Source organism: Crocodylus porosus, unplaced genomic scaffold (assembly GCF_001723895.1).
Source record: "Crocodylus porosus isolate Cpor-Errol unplaced genomic scaffold, CroPor_comp1, whole genome shotgun sequence".
NCBI classification, from domain to species: Eukaryota; Metazoa; Chordata; order Crocodylia; family Crocodylidae; genus Crocodylus; species Crocodylus porosus.
Genome location: NW_017728907.1, coordinates 66,128,253 through 66,143,812, shown reverse-complemented (window position 1 = coordinate 66,143,812; position 15,560 = coordinate 66,128,253). Strand labels below are relative to the sequence as shown.

Genomic DNA, 15,560 nt, shown 5'->3' with positions numbered 1-15,560 from the left:
ATGTACCTAGACTCCTGGTAGCCCTGAGCAAACTTTTAGTATCTGTGTCCCCTCTTTACGAGAGATAAAGATGATAATGAATTGGACGACAGGGGAAAAAAAAAGTACCATTTTCATTCCCCCTTTTTGTCCGGGCCCTGGGCAGCCACTTGGTTTGCCCACACCTTTGTCCGGGTCTGAGGTAGGTATACAATATAGCTTCCTCTTGTGGTGCATATTTGAAATATTTAAGAATACTTTTGTAAATACATTTATTTCGAAAGTTAGTGGATAGTATCATCTTGTTCCAGGACTACCTGACTGATGCATAATTTTAGATGAGCTTAATATTGTTAACTATGTGAACAGAGCTCAGCCATAAAACTCGACAATGTGTTTGCTTAGCATGCTACAGCAGAAAGTTTATTCAGTTCCATTTTGAAAATATTTGCAACTGAAATTTATTTTAGCCAACTCAGACATAAGCTTTAAAGTATAGGCTGTATATAACTCAAATACAGGTAGTACTTTTTATAACAATAACTTACAGGTACAAACAAATGATAAGCTACAATTTCACAAAGAGTTGTAAACATTTTGCACAATTGTCAGTCCTTTCTGTTAGGCAAAGTGCTCTTTTCGATGACAAATAAATTAACAAACACATAACTAGAGTGGACTACTTCCAGACAATACAAAAAAGGTGTTTTCAATAAGTCTTGTAAACAACATAATAGTTATTTATGCAGAATCCATAAAAAGTGTCTTGCAGGCCAACTATACTTACATATCTGGGCATGGTCTTGAAAACGCTTTGGATGTTAAATTAAAAAAATTAACATTAATATCTTTTCAATGATATTTTAATACACAATAAATGACTCTTGAGATTACATCCTCAATAGCTTATATCCCTGAAAGAAAGGAATTAGGTGTGACTTATTGGCAGTTGTGTCATTGAATGGGGTAGCAAGGGCTGGAGTCCAAGAGCTGTAGGTGAATGAGCTACAAAAATAGAAAGATTTACTGGTCAACCTTGTTGGAAGTAAAAAGTATTCGCAAACAAAAACAAACCAAAAAAATTCACACCACCCCATACAGCACTGCAGTATTTGGACCAGACCAGCAAGGTGCAATATTTTCACTGGTCTCAGCAAGATCTCGTCTAGTACAGTTTAAAAAAAAAAAAAAAAAAAAGATTTTAGCCACTTCAAAGCACAGTGTTACAGTCATGTCTAACCCTTCATTCTGGAGCACAATAAATTAGTGCCAGCTCCATCTATACCCCATTCAGGCACATTATTCTGCAGTTTTGGAAGAAAGCTAACTGGGACCCTGTCTGCAACTACAGATACGGTTGTATCAAGGAACCCGATTACAACAGTCATAGGCAATGCATGGGGGGCACGTGCCCCCCCTGAGATTGGCCCTTGCTGGCTGGGGAGTGGGGGGTGACTGCCAGTGTCCCCCCTGAGATGGTGGGGGTGCCAATAGAAGTGCTGCCAGCAATCTGCTGCTGGGGGACTGCCCTTCCTCCTGGTCAGTGATCAGCTGCTGGTGCCCCCCCCCACCCCATCAGGAGGCACCAGTTGCCCAGGACAACAGTTATTTTCTAACCTAGTTACAAACACAGTTCAAACCTATAATGTAGGTTTCAACATGGTTGCAAAACACAGCTAGTTTCCAGTCTGTATTATGAACCAGAACTAAATATTGGATATCTGGTTATGAAACAACTATGCAGTAAGTAGACTGTCCAGTACAACTGTGGAAAGAACCCTGGTCTACAGGAAATTGCTAGGTCTTTCACCAATTTCTACTAATCCCTTCAATGCTTGGTATACAAGTCTCAAAAGAACAGTATATCTAAAAACCCTGACTTTAGGGGATAAAAAAAAATTGCAAACTGTTTTCTTTTAAAGTTACCTTTAAAAGTTAGCAAGAATTACATTTCTACAATGAACAGCAACAAGTGAAGTGTTAAAATATACAATTTCTTATCTCTAGCATCCATGGTATGGAGAAAGTACATTCATATTAACCAAGTTTGTAGCTATGCTTTACAGCAAAGATACTAAGACACTCACCTCTTAAATGAAGTGTAGATAGCAGCTAAAGTACTAAGAAGTTCCATACAATGAATACTGGGAATAAGAAATTAAATAAATGTATTTACTATTCATCAACTGGTAAGTATTCTTGCTGCAGCTCATAAAGCCTCCCTCATCTTAGTCTCAGATTTACAAAGAGTTACAGTAAGTTATTGTACCTACCATCCATATAACTATGTAGAGCAGTTAACATAGTCCCATCTTGGGGTACATATGCAGAGTATGCCATTTCTTCTAACATTGGTGGAGACAGCCTAGATGGTTGAACTGCTGTGACAGGAGCAGTAGATGAGTGATTAGGACTAACATGTTTCTTATGACGTGCTCTACAGTTTTGAAACCACACCTGCAAAGGGGGAAGAGTTGCATCATGTTGATTCACTGCATTTATTTTGACATGTCAATATGATAAAACCCTTAGCTTTAAATTTAAATTGAGTTTAGTGTCAGAGTATATAGGTTCTTAAATGGAACAATCAAAAATAGGCCAAAGCATACATGCTATCGTGAGCTAGATAGTTGAGGCATACCAAATTCTGTTACTAGTGGTGCACAAGGGACTGAAATGGTAAGAGTCACATCCTGTCACCTTTGATTTTGCAGCCTGAATGACTGTGGTATCCATTTACAGCTGGGTTGACTGGGGACAGCTTTCAGTGAAAGTCCAGAGTGAGACTCTCCCTCTCTCAACTCTGGATCTGTAGCAAGATACCTCAAATGCTCTACTGCTGTGCCCCAAAATTGTTGAAAGGAAGGTCAAAATATCCTCTGATTCCAGTTTTATTTCTTGTAATCTGTAACAGACTGGCCTCCATCCTTTGAAATGTGGTCCCATTAGCCAGGGGCTTCAATTTACAGACATAGTCTGTCAAACTTTTAGGCTACGGATAAGATAAGAGAAAGTCAGGGTAGGATAATAGTAATCATGTTGAATGCGAAGGGATTCCAGCCAAAATTTTGATTCTGTGTTCGACCTAGAGTTTTGGATGGGTTTGTGGATTAAGATCTCTCTAAATAAGTTAACAAATAGCCACAAAATGTTAATATTTTTACAGTGTGAATATGGTGCACAATTTTGGAAAGCAGACAAATGTGATTAGACCTTGCTTAAAAAAAGAAAGCAATTTCCTGATTTTTTTTTTTTTTTTTTTAAACAAGTTTTGATGCATAGGGCATACAGTGAAGATATATTTTTAAAAGGTAACACTTTTAGGTACTCAAATATTGTATCCTCCCTCCCTAGTCTAACAAATATGAATGTTCTAATTCTTTCCCCAACTCAGGAAGTTTGACCTGGGAGTTGCACTTAAACCACTGTATAGATCTTTTTCCAAAAGAAAAAATTTACATCCAGTAAGAAAATTAAAGTTATGGCAAGTTGTTATGGAAGTCACAGACCTAGAATTAAGTAAGCAATTTAGTACAGTTACCTGTATCACACGCCTGCTCAAGCCTGTTCTTTCTGCCAGTTTTTGTAGGGTCTGTGCATCTGGATTGTTGTCCTGAGCAAACTGTGCTTGCATAACCTGAAAAGATAAGATTTTTAATTGAAGTGTTCATAAAGCTCCTTGGTCAATTTCAGAGGATAATGCTCGTCTTAATTAGTTCTTCAAACATGCTGTCCCAGTACATCATTAAAAAAAGGGGGAAAAAAAATTATCTTCTGATATTGTCTCCTTACTCTGATAAAGTGGCCACATTCAGAAACTTAGCTTTATTCTGGTTTGTACTAGTCACTGAGGGAAAAGAAATTCAGTTATGATTTCACTAGAGAGGGATTATGGAAGAGAATTCATTGCAGACTAATCCAAATATGGTTGATTAAGAAAGTGTCTATAGCTGCAGACCACTTAATACACAATAGGGGCAAGGAATGAACTTTCAATTTGACAGGTTCAAAGAGACCAGTCAATCAATCTCAGTCTGTATTCTAAAGAGGATCCCCACTTAATCCTTTTCCAGCTGCCCTGAAATATGCATGTAATTTTGAGGCCCAGAGTTTGCCACATTTACCTTTAATCCATCTCTGAATGACATGCAAGCTATAAACTGTTCCTGCCACTGCTTAAGATTAAAATGATGTTAAGGACTCCATAGTGTAATACTTTTTAATGGAAACTTATTTATTGTAAAATGAATGGCCATTTTGTAGATGCAGATATCAATTTGATGTGAATTTGATTATAATACAGATTAATCCCTTCAGCATCTTGAACTAAAAAACTTGAATTTTTACTTTGTTCCCTATGTTAGCATGGCTGCATATCATTAAGTAGTAGCATTCTACCCCAGAAATGGACTGTGTTTCAATTGCTGGCAAATAATTCATACACAGCAGCAAGCTATAGTTTGCAGACTACTTGGGGTCCCATCAGATGAAAGGCACTATTACACCCTGAAAGAATATTTCTTACTTAAGGTCTGTAATAATTTTAGTTTTGTGGCCTTTTGCTGCAAATTCTGTGCCAATATAACTTTAGATTCTCTTATTTCTGTGTTTTGGGGATGAAGTGAAGCAAATCTATCCTTCAACCATTTGCAGGTTTGCAAAATTTTGTTTTAGTGTGAACCAAACTGGAGCATCTCACAGAGCACTAACTACCCCAGTCATGCACAATATACATTTCCTCTTGTATTTATAATCCCTGTACATTGAAAAGCTTGGGCATTCTTTTGTTCAAGTAGTGACTTTTTTTTTTGGACTCCTCCATCTTGATATTCATTCTGTCCTCCCCCTTCCATGGGTTCCACTTCACCTAGCTGGAAACAAATAAAGCCTCTATCCTACTGCAGTCTCACTTCCTATGCAACCGTTTGTAAGTGTGTTGGAGGGCATGGTACTGCCACAAGACCACTTCTGTTTCTAAGATGTAAAATGGTACAACTCTAAGTTGGAAGCAGTCCGGACTAGTGGCATTTCTCTTCTTCTAGCTGTCCAGTTCTCGGGGGGGGGGGGCGTTTTGGGCGTTTTTGGTTTTGTTTCTACAAGATGCTCACACAGAACTTTTCAGACTTTTTACTTTTGAGATTCAGGACATTCTTTAAAAGAGAACCACCTCTTTTACTGCATTGTATAACCCATGAATACTGCCTGACTGCCTCTCTGGTCCAGTGCTCTGGATGCAACTAGCTGTCCACATCATTTGCTCCTCCTTAAGAGCTATAATTTCTTCAAATTTAGTTTTACCATAACTTTTCAGGAATTGTTGTCACTCCCACACTTTTTCTTCAGTGGTTTCATAGGCTAATGCAATAAGTTTCATTTCATTTACAAAAGCTGATTTAGCCCATTTACTATATTGATGTTTTACATCAGCAACTGCTCTCTCTCAACTGGAAGCCCATTCTGTTGCTATAATTTTCATATGGGAAAAATTAGTCTCTTACTTGTTAATCGAGTTTCTCCAAGTCCCAATATGCCAGCCCATATAGTGGGTATAAGTCCTCCTACCAGCAGATGGAAACATGAAAAAAAATAAAGCTCTTGTGGAGTCAAAGTTTGTACAGTGCTTTGAATATAGAGCACTATGAGGTGTGCATTAGCTGCTTTTACATAAGAGTAACTTGGTAGCTGGATGAACCTATTCAGATTTCCTGAGCATTAAATTTGTATTCAGCTTATGCCAAATGTCCATAAAAAGTTAAAGGAGGAACTGATTTCCATATTACCAAAACAAGACATGACAGGGTGGGATGCCTAGGCTGAGACTGTCACCTTAGTTCTCATTGATTTCCTGCCCTTTGAGAATTTGAAAGCCTCTTTCAATTCCAAAGCAGATATGTATTTGTGGATACAACTAAGGAACAGATGTCTTGGTTACCAAATAGAAAAATCTTAGCCTTCCATAAATCACTCTCTAAAGAACTTTCCCCATGTCAGTTTGCAAGTAATATAAAGGTATTTAACATGTGCAGATAGTAGTCGCTCATATTTCTGGGAGAGATGCATTACTCCTGTTCCCAGAGAGGTACTTAAATTATTCTGAACAAGCAGATGGAACTACCCAAACTTGTCTCTGTATGCTGCTTTAATGTGGTTTCAAATCAAAGATCACAATGAAGCATGATGATAGCAGCTGTGAATTTCCCAAAGACAGATATGAGCTGGAGTTAAATTTAGATAGGATAGATTCTGCCCACATTATTTCAGGGGTGCAAACAGAAGCTTCATGAATTGAGAGGAAAGGCTAGAGACAGGCAACTATAATGTAGAACAAACTGAGTCCCAGATCACAAGGTTCTACATGGAAAGGAAGATGATTTAAGAAAGTTGCATTAACTCCAGAGGCCAAGAACTCCTAGATAAATATGCAATCTGTAGGGCAATACCACATTTAAACTGTAGTTCCCTAGAAGCTTCTGCCCACCAAAGTGAAAGGCAAAAAGATACAAGATCGAATCTATAGCAAAAATTATCCAGTTCTAAAATCTAACAGGCCCTGGAAAAGATTTTTTTTTCTCCCCCCCCTAGTCATCCTGTAAAACTAAGATACCATTAATTAAAGTTGGATAAGATAGGAGTTAAGTTTTCATCTGTGGTAAATCAAAAGAAATTCTAATTGGTACATGCCTATTCCCTTGGTTGAATCTGGTTCTGGTTCAACAGCTGCTTCGGATTGGAGTCTCTCCACAACTTGGACTAAAAAACAGACAACTGGTTTGATGCAATGCTAAATCAGGCTGGGATACCATTCACATCTAAACAGGTCTGTCCCAGCTGTTTACACAGGAGGTTTAAATGGCAATTAAGTCAAATTAACTGTCATTGTTCCAAGACAAGGGTTAATTCAAATAATCCACAGGTATTTAATGGGAGACAATGGGTTTGTCAGTCTATAAGGTCTGGGGTTTGCTGCAATACAAGAGGCTTGAGGAGATGAAACTACTGCCCATTTTTAGCAGAGACAGCAAAGAAGGTAGGAGTCTTAGGCCCCAGCCTCTTTAATCTTCATCCCAATTTCCTCTTTGATGTCTCCTCCAGATTATTGCTAATATACTGGTCCACTGTTTAGCTCTGCATCTATGCCTTCTCCTTCAGTGGCTAAAGTGGCAATGGAGATTGAGAGCATTCTCCAATAGCCAGCTATGCAATACATTAAGTGCCCAGTTTCTTTCATTACTCTGTTCATCTTTATTACTGCCCAAGATGTCGCTTACCTAGCAAATGTTCTGTTTTATTGTTAAGGAATAAGAATGTGCCATCCAAACAGAGTTCAAGATGAGTCAGAGAAACCAAAAGTTAGTCGCACATGAATGAAAGCTTATCTGTAACACTGCCAAGCTATATAAATTGAGGGCATCCTGCCCCTAACCCCAAGGGGAATACATTGGACTGTAACAGCTGAGTACTGGCTAGGAACTGAACTGGACATTCAGTTTTAGAATTAGATCCTGCAAAAAGGTGGTCTTGTTGACCCAAGTATCACACACTAATTAACAAGAATGCTACCCTCTCACCAGGGCATGTGCTCATTATTCTACCTATATCATCAAGGTCTGGGAGCATAAAAATCTCTCTTTCCTAAGAGACAGCCAGAACTACCATTTTGTCTTGGGGAAAGTACAGGACCTTAAATATCCAGTATTGATCAAGAATGAAAGACTGAAGAAACAGTTACACTATATAAATGCGGACATATAGAAAGAATTAGATGTAGAAATAATTAAATTAGGCCCCCCTCTGCCTAGCCTATAAGACTTGGAGTCTTTAAATGCATGGTCTGAAGCTATGTTTGGTGGTGAAGCTGAAACTAGTCAGACATTTCAGTCTCTGAAAGATAAACCAAGATTCTCTGTAAAGTTCTAAAATAATTTATGATAGAAAATGGTTTATTTTCAGGAAAGACAGTGATGCTTGGGTGACTTGATATCAGAAGAGAGACCTGGTCCAAAGCTAGAAATCCAGAACAAGACAATCCTGATATGGAAGGAAGCCCCGAGTAACAGAGCAGGTTCAGCCAGCCAACTCCCTTTAGAACAGACCAGACCTCACAAGAGTTTCAATTCAGCATCCCAAAACATGCAGAACACCTCACATGAGTTCTTGCTTGCAGGAAGAAACATATCCAGTGACTGAGCTGGTGAAGAGGGACATGAGAAAAAACTTTAGCGCTATGCCTTGAAACACAAAATGCAAACAGTGGCAGTGAGCCTCTTGGTGCTGGCACTTTAAATGCTACAAAAATGAATTTATATCTACCCCACTCAACCCAACCCTGCAGGGAGGTAGTTCCTAAAAACAGGAAGCTTGAATATTTAAGCTAATGTTCTGAAAATTAAATCAATGCTACACTCAATTGCAGTGGCTAACAATTTCAATGGATAGAAACAAGATTTGCACAGTTCAGAAAAAAAGTCAGTCGTTCAAGACACGAGGTGAGGGGCAAGGAATATTCACTGGATAGCTTTCCTTAATCGCCATTTACGTAACCTATAGAACAGTAATCTTGGTTGCACATAAGCATACTAGGAAGATTTTTGCCTTTCCTTCTCCAAGGACATAAATCAGCCTTTAGCAGAAGACTGTACAATTATGCCCCTCTTCTGCACCCTCCTGGATAAAATAAGGAAGGTCATTTGATTGGAGTCAACCTGGGGGTTCTTGTTTATGCTGATGTGAACATAATACTTCCCAATTCTGAAGAGACACAACCTTGATTGTCATTAAAAAGAGCTGATTGTGGTGTTCTAACGAAATCTAAAACTCCAACCAACTAGTGTCCTAAGGAGCCACATGTAACAGATTTCCATAGCATCTCTTCATATTACATAGTTCTGAAAATTCTTCGTCTTTACATGCAATTACAGTAGTGACGTAAACTTCTGATGAAATTTATTTAATCAAGCAGCCAAAATAGTTCAACATTTTGGTTTCCATTTTGCAGCATATACCAGCTGCCCCAAGGGAAATAAAAAGCTTGAGGACCAACCAACTACTCCATATTAAATTGCTAAAGCTAACAAAATATTGCAGAAACATGCTATCTTGATAATTTATGTAATTTACGGCATACACAATGTTTATATGCATCTAGTTTTAACAGTTAGTTTCAAATGGTTACAGTGCTGCCTCTACCTGGAGTTGATCTGCTGTGAAGCTGGTCCGAGCTCTTTTTGCTGGTTTTGGATGATTAACATCTTGTTCTGTTAATAATGCTCCTTCCACATTAATCCCATTCCCTGAAAAGTTTTAAAAGAGTCTGTTAATAATTCAAGCTAATATTAGTTAGTAAGTCACACTATTCTGAAATAGAAAAGTAAATAATATCAAAGACTATCTGAATAAGATTTGCTTTGTTTTCTTCAGAAGTATAGAAAGCAAGTTGAATGTACAAGAATAAAAGCAAATGCATCAAATCATGTGAGCAACATTTAGTTCACATACATACAGCTCTAGCCTTAAAGCTAGAGAACTGCTCTCAAGGAAGCAACAATGGCAAATGATATTTAATACCAAACGAGAATATTACCATTTTCAACTTCTCTTTTTAGGTTGTCCAACATACAGTCATAGTGTATTCTACAAAGGACTTTCTCTTCAACCAAAGCGAACTCCTCCCCAGTGGAAAGCTGTCTTTTGCAGGAGAAGCAGGCAAAGCACGCCAAGTGATATACATTTCCCTTAGCCCTTCGGACCCAGTCAGTAGAATGGATGTGTCTGCCACAGCGTGAACAACGGGTTCCATACCGTCTACAACAGGGGTAAACAAAAGGGTAAATCACAGGACCAAGTCATTTTAGACTAAACTGTCACTCTGGGAAAATTAGTGGCAAGTTGATGGAGAAAAGTAGTTGGAATTCAAAGTGTACTGATCATATTCATAGTGAGAGGACTGTCACAGTTACATTTACAGAAACAGTTAAGAATTTGCACCTGGTGGTTTTAAGAACGGACCACTGCTCATTTAAAGGTTTAAATTTTGCCTTCTGTCTTCAGGAAGGTATTAGTCATCCAATTACTAAAGTGAATTCGCAGATATCCAGTCCCCGCCCTCACTTTCTAAAGCTCTTTTTCTAATGGATTGTCAGCTGTCTCCTTGTGCTATTGACCCTGTGTTCTATGACCTTCCAATTATTCAAACATTATTTCATGTTGACAAAGTAGCTTGGTAGCTCAAACTCTTGTATTTAACTATACAATTTCTTTGACAACTAACCAAAGATTAAAGCAGAGAATTTCCAGAGGGAGAGAAACTAGACTTCAGGAAATAACCAGGAGAAAGAAAAACAAAAACATATAGTTGCTGTACTACGTTATTCTCATCTTTAAGAGAAATTTAAATACCCAGGTATGTTTACAATGCTGGGAAAATGTTTCCTTGTGAAAACGTGACTATAGTTTCAAGAACACCACAGTGACTAGGATACTTCCATGATGTACAAGCATACATTCTGGAAAATCTTGAATGTAAATTTAGGATTCTGAATTCAACTTAAGGTACCCGAGTACATAGCTCATTCTTCCAAGAGGGCTGAATACCTGTCGTTCCCTTGACTTAAAAACATGCACCCACCAAGAGGAAAACTTAACTTAATCTAATTTCTTTTGGTATTAGTACCCTGATAACTGATTGTGGTCAGTTTAGCTACCATTGTTGAATCTCCCCTACCACTTTAGTGTGGGGGGTGAAATCCTGACCATGACATCTCACATTGGCAAGATTCCCACCAATTTTGGATGGGGGGGGGTGGGGCATAACTTCACCTTTTATATGTCCGTTTCAGAAGCCCCATGGCTCCTTTTGATGCCAGTAATGGTTAACAGATTCTCTTTCATATAAGATCTTATTCTAATTGTGTGCTGACCATTCCAAAAAGTAATGGTACGTACACAGATGCATAATTGTTGGAATATTCTGTTTACAGGTTTTGTGGAGACTTAACAAGCAGATCAGGTTTCGTAATACTTTGAGGTGATACCTTAAGTCTTATGTTATAAGCAGTCACAGTCTGTCTGGCTCAGAATGGAATTCTGCAGCTCTACTTTGTAGACTTGAACTAGAACTATTTAAAGGAGACTATTCCCATGTGAGGACTTTAAGGTCTGTTATTATAACGGTCTTGCATTGCATTGTTGAGGCCAGCCGAGGGTTTAATTCCCTATTGGGTCTCATAACTGAAAGATCCATTCAGTAATATTCTGCAATCATGATGCATTGTGCAAATATCCCTTCCCCCCCACCAACAAAATCAAAAGTTGTGTAACTATATTTAAATGAATTCTTTGGCATTTCCCCAATTTCTTTTCAAGAAAATTATGGTTCAGTTATTTGGGAGTTACTGAAAATAGATCTAAAAGGTGAAGGACCATCTAGTGTAACTTTTACTTACAGCCTAATAGAAAGTGTCACATTGGCTAGTCATTTTGAAAACTTGTGGGCGATATACCTGAAATAATCAAGTTTGCAGAAGATGTCTTTATCTTTGATGTAGCAGCTGGTATGCCTTCCTAGAGAAGTTCTGCAAACACTGCATGAGAGACAGCGTACGTGCCAGCACAGATCATTTACCTGTAATAAAAAATACAAGTGTGGTGGTACATACCTAGAAGTATTTTTAAGTTCCAAAACCCAAGTTTTGCCATACACACAATAGAGACCGCATGTATCATAAAATTATTACAAAAAAACCTGATTTCTTTAATGCAACGCACATCCTCATGTTTTATAGAACATCATGCAGAATTAAAACACTTCAAGTTAATAGAAGTCTTTGGTACAAATCACTTATTTGCAATTAAAATATGGTAATGGGAAGCAACAGAACTCTTTGCAGTCGTCTTGTGTCTAATTCTGCTCTCACACCAATAGAGTAGCAGAGCAGAAGCTGCTTTCAGACAGATAACCTTGCATAATCACTTAACTTTATCTGTTACCATGTCTGCAAAAACCAGCACCACCACACCCACAGTACATGCCTACCAAAAATTGGGAAACTTAACTGATTTGCAAGTTGTTTTGAGATTTAAGTGCTATAAGGGCAAAAATCTCTTTGGCAAATAAAACAAGCCATGCATTACACCCTAACTTTACTAAATGAGTCTTCAACGCTTATAAAATGCTGGTTTTTCAAAGTAGTTTGCGATTTAAACCCCCCCCCCACTTTCAGTCAGCTTCAATAGTTTCCGATGCAAGATCCACACATTTAACTTTGTGCGGGGAAAAAAAACAAAAAAAACACAAAAAAACCCAAAACAGTATCCTGTCAATTTTGAAAGACTGTCTTTGCAGTATTTGCACAACAAACTGCATACCTTGTTACTATTTTCAATTACTATTATTTGATAAAGGGCAGTGCATATTTCCCATCCCTCGCTTGCAAATGCAGAGTGCCTCAGATAAGCTTATATGCTTAAGAGAGTCAACATTTGAACATTAACAACTCCAACTAAAAATGAAGCTTAATCCCATGTTTTCGCAAAAGAAACAAATGCCAACTAAATAAAAAGCTAGTTTTGAATTTTTTTTTATTTGGTATCAAATTCTAATCTCCTGTATGCCAAATAATAAGATGATTAATACCTGCCCACTTATGCAATGAAACAGCAGAATTTTGAGAAGCAAGCAATGTAGCCTTTAAGGGAAAAGAAAAGAAAAGAAAAGAAAAGGGGGGAAAACTGCAAAATGCTGCCAGAACAGCCACATATTTATTAGTTGTGTCAGAGATTAATTATTTATCCATATGAAGGCTGGTTTCAAGGTAAAACACTGCAGCCTAATATATTAAAGTTAACAGTTGTACACAGAGTCTGGTATTCTTAAATATATTGTTATAATAGTAGTTGCTTTTGATGCTTTTTTAAATGACAGTCTAAACTGACAGGTTTACTAGTACATCCCAATTTAATACTAATCCACATCTCGAAAAAGTTTCCATGGTAGGAAACTATCCTGTTAATAATAGTTGTCAGCAACTGAACCTCTCAAGTAACAGTGAAAGTGAGCAAACCATTAGAGAGGGGACAAAAGCATCTTGGTTGAACCAAGTCTCAAAAGCAGACTGCTCTAACATTTGCCAATTACTTTCCACCTTTGCTAATGCTGTTTTTGCTTTACCAGTGTTAGCAACATTGAGAACAAGCCACCATTGCTAAGCCCCATATCGCATGAAATTCCTCAGAACAAATGTAATCAACATTATGCTTAAAATGCTGGCAACAGCCCCTAAACAGATCACTGTTGATATTTTATTATTCTTAACCTACCATTATGAAAAATGTTACCATTCTATTTACAGTCCTCTATAGGTTATCCTACTTAAATCACTTAGTGAACATTGGAAATGATGCCAGCAACTACTGTAGGTAGGGAGGAGATAAATTTGAGTATAACTCATTAAAACCATCTAGCTTTTGCTGAAAAGAGCATTATCCTTATTTTTCAGCTATAGGAAACCAAGGGCTGTGAGCATTAAATGATTTGTCCAGCATGTCATAAGAAGCCTGTAGGATCAGAATAACTCCTAGTTCTACTATAATCTATTAGAGGCAGCAAAGTTAATATTCCATTTACTTCCCCTCCTCTTAATTTAAAACTAATAAATGGAATTGTGTGGCCTTTATGTTACTCATTCCTGTACCTTCATTCACAATACTTTTTGAATTAAAGAGCGGGAGAAAAGTTATCAATGTTGAAGACTTGCACAATTTATCATGACTCCTAGTATATATACACATGACAGTCAAATGACTTTCATTTTTAGTGAAAGGTAAGTTTCCTGCCTCGTGCTTGCAGAGAAAAGATGGAAAATCCAAGCAGACTCTAAATGCTTTAAGCCAGAAGGCAAATGGAAAGAAAGCTTGAATTCATTTTAAAAGATACCCTGCTTTTCAGAGGTCAAGATTTGTTTTGTTTGAAAATGCTGGAGATGGAAAAGGAGCCATGTAATGACAGGAGTACTGTCAATTCACATACTCCCCCAACAAGAATGACTTATTTCTGTAGTAAAAGATCACTTCAGAAAACGTATTTTGCCTTTAGAATGACACATTCCGCTAAAAATGTTTATTAGCGGCAACCTGTTAAGTACCAACAGAGTAATCAGTAGCTCACAGAGCAGGAAGCAGAAACTGCCTGTTCCCAGAGAGTTTACAATCTGATTTTTTAACCCAAAATGTTCCTAAGGCCATATTTTTGAAGTCTTGAAGAGACTCTTTAGGACTTTCTCAAGGTAACTAATAATTCAGCTTTCTGCCAAAGGCCCTGATTTTGCTAATATTTATGCTGAATTTTACACGTTAATAGAACCACTGGAAGCAAAAATACACATTCATCTGAAGCAAAGCACATGTGGGATCAAGAAAGACGACAGTGAAACAGAATAGCAGGGCTGCCTGTTTTTTCTGGCGTGGATGGGGAGCAAATTCCAAGGAACAAGCATCAAGAATGAGGCAAATTTAATTTGACAGAATTCATAATGCAGGCACAGTGCACAGAACTTACCTGTCTATAAAGCTTCCTCGTAAAGTCATTTTCAATCACAGCTAGCCAATGTCTTTGTAATGCATGAAACCTGCTTTGAATTTATGCTCTCGCATTTTAAAGCATCACTCAAAATATTTCAGCTAACATTTTGAAAACACACTATAGTGGGCAATGCTGGTGCATCTTGGTAGAGATAGCTGATTCTCTACCAAAAAAGGATAATATTTTATATAATATTATCACATGATATTTTACCAAGTGAACATATAATTAAACACCAAGGCATTCTGATTGTTTCATGAAGAAATCAACTTAAAACTGGTTCAGGGGCAGTGGGTACCTCGGACCATGTCATCACACGTTATTTATAAGCTATGAAGTGCTCTTAGCAGAGGAGCTCACTGGACAGTGCAGGAGGATATATTATTCCCCATAACCCAGCTGCTCTGAGAAGGAACAACACTGTAACCTAAGCGTCCTAGTAGACGTGGTGCAAGCAAAACCTGCAAGTGACACCGTGCATAAATACGGTGGCTTGTGAAGCGGTTATTCTGCACTGCACCGCTTAGGTCACGCTGAAATTAAGGTGAACCATCAATTTTCCACGGTACTTTCGTTAGGGAAATAAAGTGCTCCTAGAGATCCCGGCTCTCCCCATGGCGCAGCTCCAGCAGGCGGCGGGCCGGCGGTGCAGGCCCAGCGGCGGGAGAGCGGAGCTTGCTTGGCGGGCCCACGCAGGCATCCCCGGGCTGGCGGCGGCGGCGGCGGCCCCGCAGGTGCTCCCTTGGCCGAGGCGCTGCCGGGCGGGAGCGGACGGGAGCGGCTCGGAGGTCTCCGGCGGCGGCGGGCCTCGCGGGAAGCGGGAGGGATGCGAGCGGCCGGAGCGGGAGCTGGGCAGGGAGCACTCACCTTGAGCAGGTACTTGTCCACGATCTCCAGGCCGCAGCTGCTGCACACGCACTTGCTGGGGGGGCAGCCGGGGCCCGAGGCCATGGACCGGGGCGAGGAGGAGGGGGACAGCGGCGCGGAGGAAGAGCACGAGTCCTCG

General features: G+C 38.9%; 1 protein-coding gene across 1 annotated transcript; it reads right to left on the bottom strand.

Annotated features, from left to right (window-relative positions):
• Window positions 1-371: 371 nt before the first annotated feature.
• On the bottom strand, window positions 372-15,554 carry LHX8 (LIM homeobox 8). Its single transcript, XM_019531636.1, has 7 exons — window positions 15,422-15,554; window positions 11,478-11,599; window positions 9,560-9,780; window positions 9,166-9,269; window positions 3,521-3,616; window positions 2,253-2,436; window positions 372-984 (listed from the first exon to the last, which is right to left on the bottom strand). The coding sequence occupies exons 1-7, from the start codon at window positions 15,503-15,505 to the stop codon at window positions 908-910; spliced, it is 888 nt and encodes a 295-aa protein (XP_019387181.1). The 5' UTR covers window positions 15,506-15,554; the 3' UTR covers window positions 372-907.
• Window positions 15,555-15,560: the final 6 nt, after the last annotated feature.

Bases quoted from the DNA above. Each gene is read 5' to 3' on its own strand.
- LHX8 (XM_019531636.1), bottom strand. From the start codon at position 15,505: ATGGCCTCGGGCCCCGGCTGCCCCCCCAGCAAGTGCGTGTGCAGCAGC. The intron at 11,600-15,421 runs GTGAGTGCTCCC...TTTTTATTACAG, and splicing joins TGGACAAGTACCTGCTCAAG to GTAAATGATCTGTGCTGGCA. The intron at 9,781-11,477 runs GTATATCGCCCA...CCCCTGTTGTAG, and splicing joins TGCAAACTTGATTATTTCAG to ACGGTATGGAACCCGTTGTT.